This window comes from Colias croceus, chromosome 9 (assembly GCF_905220415.1).
Source record: "Colias croceus chromosome 9, ilColCroc2.1".
Taxonomy (NCBI): domain Eukaryota; kingdom Metazoa; phylum Arthropoda; class Insecta; order Lepidoptera; family Pieridae; genus Colias; species Colias croceus.
The window spans coordinates 7,445,181-7,453,536 of NC_059545.1; the positions used below are offsets into that span (position 1 = coordinate 7,445,181).

General features: G+C 33.4%; 1 protein-coding gene across 3 annotated transcripts; it reads right to left on the reverse strand.

Moving 5' to 3' along the window:
* Positions 1–269: 269 nt before the first annotated feature.
* On the reverse strand, positions 270–5,600 carry LOC123694353. 3 transcript variants are annotated; one of them, XM_045639764.1, is made up of 10 exons: positions 5,326–5,600; positions 5,018–5,190; positions 4,508–4,570; positions 4,291–4,431; positions 3,272–3,535; positions 2,847–2,991; positions 2,346–2,487; positions 1,562–1,754; positions 1,206–1,344; positions 270–925 (listed from the first exon to the last, which is right to left on the reverse strand). In XM_045639764.1, the coding sequence occupies exons 1-10, from the start codon at positions 5,575–5,577 to the stop codon at positions 566–568; spliced, it is 1,872 nt and encodes a 623-aa protein (XP_045495720.1). In that variant the 5' UTR covers positions 5,578–5,600; the 3' UTR covers positions 270–565. The 3 variants fall into 3 exon arrangements, with proteins under 3 accessions (XP_045495720.1, XP_045495721.1, XP_045495722.1); XM_045639765.1 differs by lacking the exon at positions 4,508–4,570; XM_045639766.1 differs by lacking the exon at positions 4,291–4,431.
* Between the last annotated feature and the right edge of the window lie 2,756 nt (positions 5,601–8,356).

Here is an 8,356-nt window from a genome sequence, read left to right on the forward strand (position 1 = left end):
TATTATCCTGGGCGTAAAATAAGATACTTTTTATCCTGGAAAAATACGTAGAAAAAAAAATTAATCTCAATTTCTCAGTTATCCATAGACGTTGTTCTGTAGTAGGTACCGCGATCACACGTTGCGTATTATTATAGACCTAGCCGTATTTGGGTCCAATAGATATTTATAAGATGTCATTGTCCGAGTTACTCAAAATGGAGAAATAAACCATCCACGCAAAGACCGACATCCGCGCGGACGGAGTCGCGGGCGGAAGCTAGTAAAAAAATATATACTTATTGTAGTTTATACTGCTGTTAATTCATTTCAATAGTACATACAATATTATATTCTCGCAGAATTTCATAGTAAGATCGTTAAAATAAAATTATCAATGAGGAAATCGGTGCGTATATATAATTATTACTTAATTTAAGATTGGTATTTAATTAAGTTCATGAAATGTTAATTAATAGTATATTATGCACATCACAAAATAACAAAATTTTCCTTAAACCTGTTATTTGTGCGTATGAATAAGGCTAAGGGCGCGGATAATTGATTCGCTTTTTATACTATTGAATCAATTTGGTGTCAAAAACCCTTCATCGTTGGGAGAATTACGTTTGCTTTTCAAATTATTTAGCACGTTGCGTACAATGGAATCTTCATAGATTTTGTCGGGCCAAGATTCTGACCGCCTGTTTAATCCGGTTTCTTGTAAAGTCGGTAAATGACTCGCTCTAGGAGTACCAATGTGGGATCTGTATGACCGCCGCTTTTGAAGTCCCAGTAATGATGTTAAAAGTTTATCTAATGTTGCTATGTCGTTTATATTGGAACCTCTTTGAGGTTGTGGTAATTTTGGGGAAATTCCTCCAGATACGACGCTCGAGCGCACTGAGGTTGGCGTTCTCGGTTGCAGACCAATAGTTCGAATGACCTGAAATGAAAGTTCATTTATTGGAATGCTTTCTTCACTACATAGTAGTATATAATATAAAACAAAGTAACCTCTGTCCCTTTGTATGCGCAAATCCTCAAAACTACGCAACGGATGCGGTTTTTTAACAAATAGAGTGATTGAAGAGGAAGGTTTAGGTATATTATGTATAATTTATTAGGATTTAAACCAAGCGAGCGAAGCCGCAGGCGGAAAGCTGGATAGAAATAAATGAGATATTATGTAGTTTCTGTAGTCTTCAACTGTGCTTAAAACAAACCTCGTCCGCAGTATGGCTTTGGTAGCTCATCCGTTTTACTTTCCTATAAGTTTCGTCATCTAGCGCCTCCTGCACAGCTGCTTCTAGCTTTTCCTTCATTTCATCGTCTTCAGCTTGATTCATTTCGCCCATCACGAGCCTGTTTAATGAATGAAAAAAAAAATTAATCGTAAGTAAGTATCTATTTTTAAAATAAAACAAAATGCCGTAATTTTCCGTCGAAACAGAATCATGTAAGTTAATAATAATCATTAGTGCTGGTATAGCACACTTCACATCATTTATCGAACTATCTACGATTTCGTAGACTAGGTCTTAAGATACCTATTCTATAACACTGTTGTATTCTCTCTTACTCAGCTGTATCATCATCCGATTTGGCATTGCTTTTATTAGCTTCTCGTGCGACTTTTATGTCTTGTTCCCAAAATCTTCTCAAATCTGGTGTAGATGTGTACGGCGCTGCTACCTCTTTTATTTTGAGAAACATTATAGCGGTAATAAATATACATATTACGTTAACAATTGTTAAGCAACAGCTCACTATTCCTGAAAAAAAAGGATACTGTATCTATACATAGGTATAATAAATCTGTAGAAGGGTCAATTCTGTACATTGAAAATATTGAAAAAATAAATAGCAGGGGGTGTTACTGGATCGATACCAAACCCAAATATGTGATTAAAAAAATTTTTGTCTGTCTGTCTGTCTGTCTGTCTGTCTGTCTGTCTGTCTGTATGTGAAGACATCACGTGAAAACTACCGGTTCGATTTCGATGAAACTTGGTATAATTATACCTTATTATACTGGGCGTAAAATAGGATACTTTTTATCCTGGAAAAATACGTAGAAAAAAAATAATCTTAATTTTTCAGTTTTATCCATAGACGTTGCTCTGTAGAACCGCGAACACACGTTGCGTATTATTATATGCCTAGCCGTATTTGGATCCAATAGATATGTATAAGATGTCATTGTCAGAGTTACTCAAAATGGAGAAATAAACCATTCACCGTTTCACGCGAAGACCGACAACCGCGCGGACGGAGTCGCGGGCGGAAGCTAGTATTGAAAATAAAATCTGTAGTTAAATGGCTTCAGGATATTCTTCAAAGAAGGTTTTATAATTATGTATTACCGTTTACGGCGAATTCAATTGGTAAATAATTATGATAAAGTGGTTCGTAAGATGAGTTTCCGTAATAAGGTTCTCCCTTCAAATGGGGAATTTTTGTCCCTGGGTATAGAAGCCATATACAGGCCAAAGCCCAATATAATCCCTGAAAATAATTAACTTATAATTTCACATGAATGAGTAGGTAAAAAAGAGACTAAATTGAAATCAAGTTATTATTTGTAGGTACTTAGTTAACATTATAATTTATTGATAAAAATTAGTTAAGTTGGAAATAAGTAAAAAAAAAAAAAAAAAAACTAGTAAACTAGTTTTTTTTTGTGTGAGACGAGGTTTCACAGCTTTAATTAAGTAGTATTGTATGAAAATGCAATGCAAGATGTGTCAAATAGGCTATCAGATACATTATATTCAAGCGGTAAATAAGCCTCTAATCTTTCTTGACAAAAATATAATAGGTATATATTGAAACGTTTTACTAGATAGGATTGTATATTAACTTACACAGTTAACTACTGGTGGTAGCAAAGACGCAGAAATAGCAATGCCGATGAGTGGTCCTGCACTTCCCTGAAGGAGGGCCAGCGCCACTCCGGTGCCTGATGTCAGGGCCCATAGCACACCCATCCATAACGATCTAACATTACCTCTGCAAAATAATTATATTAGTTTCATAGGGCTTTATTACTATTTGCTTGTTATTTACTGATTTATCTAGTAATTTTATGTGAAGAAAAAAATATTGATGGTCATAATAATATATCGACGCTATAACAGTATCTAGCAATTGACGGGATGGACGGGATTTGAATCTTCTATAGTTGAAGCGCGGATCGCAGGCCGCAGCATTACGGAAATGTAGCACTAGGCAAAGCTGATTAAAAATTGAAATTCAACATTAATGTAACTACTGAAATATTTTAATTTACCGAGCTTTCATCTCCTCCGTAGGCCAATCTCCATATCCCCATGGCATTTCTGTTGTACCCAGTATCAGCCCAAAAATAAATCCAAACAGCAGAGATGCAAGCATTCCGATTATAAGGCTTTCAAAACCGCTTTTCACAAGGCTTCTATCGGCTATTATAGTTCCAAAGGTAATTGACATGACGGGGCCCATTAAGGGAGAAACCAACATGGCAGCCACTATATTTGATGCGTTATTTTCTACGAGACCGAGTGCTGCAAGAGAACTGAAAAAATAGAGGAAAGTACCTGAATATTAGGAATTTTCTATGAAATAATTTATTCCAGGTCATTATTGTGTAAATGTGTAGGAACATAATATCTATAGGTATAACCTAGTTCACACAGAAAATAAGGATCTCGCGTGACACAAAGTCGTATAAAGGTAATAAAGGTTTGTATCTCATATTTTCTTTGCAATATAATATCTACAGGCACTAGGTAAAGGTAAGAATTGATGAAAATGAAAATCAATATGAATAGTCAATATCTAGATCAATATCTAGATGTAAAAATATACCTAATTGGTAAGTAAATCTAAGTAGATTTAGTAATTTAAGTAAATTAAAATGCTGTCTCATTTCAATTCATTATAATATCTCTCTTGCAATTATTAATGTGTCTCGATGTCTCCAAAGGAATGATTTAATCTTTCAGCTACGTCAATGCACTGATAGTATCGTCCATCGATCGAAATTGTAAGTAATAAATGTGAAAGACTCGAACTGCAAATGTTTTTCCATCATGCAAAAATGGTTTTACGCATGTGAATTCAAAATTTTAAAAAGCATATTCATATGTAGATACTTATATTATAAGATATACTTAATGTGGTGAATAAATATATAGCACTATCACAGACTTAATTATGAACTTAATTAAAACACTTAGATAAAGAAAACTTGGGTTATGTACCCATATAGGTGCCCATATACTGGGGTTATCTGGTATGTGGGCATACTTACTGCATTTTAACACTTACTCAGCTGTAATAATTAGTGTGAGATAATCAAACGACAATTCACCACCACCCCTTACACCGTCTACCACTTGCTTGACTGTTAACTTCGATCTGATTGACTCTACAAACTGCCGCCATCGCCTTGCGTCGTCGTTTTTCTTTCTATTTTATAAAAAATAGTTAGGTAATAAGTATAACCAGTAATGTTAATTGTTAAATAAATAATGAATCAACTTACAGAATGCTATCATCATCTTTTGCGATTTCTATAGCCGAATGTACAACGTTGCATGGAAGGACACTAGAAAACATTCCATATCATAATTTTTCTAAAATTTATTTTGAGAGCTCTTACGGGCTTTAACCAACAACAAACATTTGTAAATTTTAAGAGCTCTCAATAATTTTAAGTACTTCTATCTAAATGTTTAGTAAGCAAGGGGTGAAACTGTTAAAGTTATTTTTACAAACGACGTTAATTCGATAGTGTTGGGACTGGGAGTCAGGTAATTCTTGTCACGTTTTTGTCTTGATGGGTCTGACATTCTAAGCAGTTTTCAATTCTTAGTCTAGCCTTTCTTTTAAATAGATATAATTCATTGTATGTATCACAAAAAGGCATTGTATGTATCACAAAAAGGTACCTAATCATGCTTTTGACCTTTGTATGTTGTTATAATAATTAGTAGTTAGTAATAGTTAATAAAGAAGCAAATATTTCCTTCATATATTTTCTAATAAACCTTACCTAACAATAGATTTACAACATACTCCAATACCGAGTTGAGTAAGGCAGTGAAGCATCGTCTCACATTTATCTCCAGTAGAAAGTGGGAAAATTACTTCAAAATAATTGCCCATTTCATCGCTAATCCACACTACGTGCTCTACATCAAGTTTTCTTAGTAATTCATGTAAAATCTTGAAAAATAAAATATGAATAAAGGCGGCTTAAATATTCGCTTCGTCAGTCAGTATTTTAAGCAATGTAAAGCTGCGTTTAAAATGAATAAACAGCTTGCAACTTTTAAAGTAGGCCGAGCTACGAAGACTTACATTTTCCATTGTAATCAGTTCATCGTCTTCCCTTATTTTTTCCAACTTGTGGTTGTAGTAAACATCATTATAATGATGTTGAGTCAAATGTATAGGTATACTTTTAGCCTTTTTGTTTCGCAGTTCCACTTCCAATTTACATTTTTTCATATCGGACTCTTCTAAGGATATTAATTCTTTTGGTTTGCCATATTTCAAAATATGTTCATAGTTACTTGTCGGAATGCACACAATAAAAATAACACCCGGCATTTTAATGTATTGAGATGCAGCTGATATTGTGACTTACTGAAAACATCTTCAATGTCTTTTATATAAATATGCAAAAGATAATTTAATTATTAAGCAATTATCAGCAATATATTATTTTTGTAGTAAGTCTGTTAATTGTATGACTAATAAAATATATGTACCTACTTACCTACTATTATAACAATGTATTCATCAAGGATTGTAATAGGTACCTAGGTATCTAGTTTGAAAGCCCATCGTAAAAGGCTTTCTTTTGTAATACAATAGATTAGCTCTACATAAATTTTAAATCAATACGAAAATGAGCTAAGTACCTAAATAATCTGGTTATAGTACTGGGTATACGTTACTTTACGGGTACAATTATTATCGACCTCGTCTCATTACTCCTAATTAAAGACTTCCCCTATAAATGGAGCATTCACATGTTTCACTGAGAAGACGAAATGCATCATTGAGATGCAGACACGTGAATTATTCATAGGTCGCTTGCGTCACTTGTTTCTTGAAAAATAAGTTTGCGAATCGTAAATATCTTTAATGCTGCAGATAGTTATGTTATAACTTATAATCATAATAGAAAAAGATAATTCTTACCTTAATAAATCATAATTAAAATATCACAATAAGTCTTCTCATTTTTAGAAAACTGTTATTAATTCTGATATAAAAGTAAGGAACTTTATGAACGTTTTACATCACGGTAGAAAGGTAAAAGGAAACATAAAAACCATGACCTAGAACAAACAAAATTTACGACTGCGAACCACAAACTCGCGTGATGAAAATATTAGAAAAAAACGTTGGTATTTGGCATTTGCAGAATGGATGAATATAGACGGCATGAAATACTGATGGATTCCAAGTTTCATATAGTTATTTATCTATAGCGTTATTATGAGGTTCTTTGACCTACTAACATACCTGAGGGTTTGGGTTCGAATTCTTTTACGTTGTTATTGTAATTGGATTTGTTCTAGACTGTATAGTGTATAGGGTATCACGCTAACAGGGGATCGGTGTCACGACCCAATTTCCAAACTCTTTGGCTTTTGTAACTCTTTTAAAAGCCTAACACTCGTAGGTGCAGTCTGATCTGATCAACATACAATAACAGCTCTTGTTTCTGAAACGATTGGGGATAGAGTTGAATTAACCGATGCACATACATAAATAGTACTTGTAGCACTTGTAGGCTGCGGATAATAAATAAGTCTTGTAGGACTCCTTTTAGGATATATTTTGTTCTTGAAACTCTCATATAAACATAACGTTTTTTTTTATTGTACAATAGGGGAGCGCTTGGCCACAATCTCGCCTGATGGTAAGCTGAGATGTGGCCTAAGATGGAGCGCGCTCCCCTAGAATGTACCTGTTCACTCTCCTCTAGAAGACCTCCAAATTGTAGTCATCGGGGAACACAGATTCAGGAAGCATGTTCCAGTCCCTAGCGGTTCGAATAAAGAGTTTAATTAGTTGTCTTAAATATTTTTTTGGTAATAAGTTGCGATATTTTGTACAGATCTGGAAAAAAGTGTAAGTAAGTATGTTATAAATAGAGTTCCCTGTGGAAAATACCTACATACTAACCACAATAAGTGCAACAATGTTGCCTTTTGAAACTACATCCTGCAAATAAACGTTTACAAAGTAATTCTTCAATTCTCTAACGACATTCCAAGATTGTGCATAGTTTTATTTTCACTATTTTTATGCGGCCATATATAATTTCATACCAAAATCAGAAATAAAAAAGCGTAAATAGTTGAAAGAAAGGTCTTGAAAGCATTTTATATTCTATTGTATTCATAGACCCATTTCAGTTAGTCTCTTTTGTTTTCATTTTCATTTGTAACTAACAATAAATGATATTTTTTATTGATATACCTATCTATGCTCTGGGAAACAAAAGCGCAGTAATTATGTCGTTGGTTATGTTTTCAATGTGTGTAAAACGTATTATAATATAAATTTAATGATAACTGTTATCAAAATAAATTTAAGAAAGTTTTTTAATTTAAGAAAAACTAGTAAATAGGTCTTGCGAGGGAATGGAGTTTGAATCCGCTTAGCACGCAAAAACAATTTGTGATTACCATTTTTTATTAATTTGTTTTCAAAATCAATAAATACAAAATAAGATGCAAAACCTATGTAATTTCTTTAAGCACATTAATTAATTATGTTATTAATTTTAATACTCTATACAACAAAAATCTACAAAACAACAATTAAAAAGATTTTACACGCTGGGAAAATTGTGGGAAAATCCAAAGTACACTCGTTTTTAAAATTTCTTTTGTAGGTGTTCGTTGAACATCAAGTGGGTCTGATGATTTAGTGAATGGGCCGCTGGAAAAAAATAAATGTAAGAATACATTCGAACGATAACAAACTGTCGTCAGGCTATATCTAGAATCGTCTTGTTATCCTTTACAATTGATGCTACTTCTACCCACGCTTTTTTGGAAACCTATTTGCATAATCAATATTTCATTTATAATTCATTTTATTCGGGTGTTATATTGAAACAATAATAACCGATTCGTTTAATGGTCCCCAATCCATACTAATATTATAAATGCCAAAGTAACTCTGTCTGTCTGTCTGTTACTCAATCACGCCTTAACTACTGAACCAATTTGCGTGAAATTTGGTATAGAGATATTTTGATACCCGAGAAAGGACATAGGATAGGTTTTATCCCGGAAATCCTACGGGAACGGGTTTTTCTTTGAAAACGCGGGCGAAGCCGCGGGCGGAAAGCTAGTGTAGTATA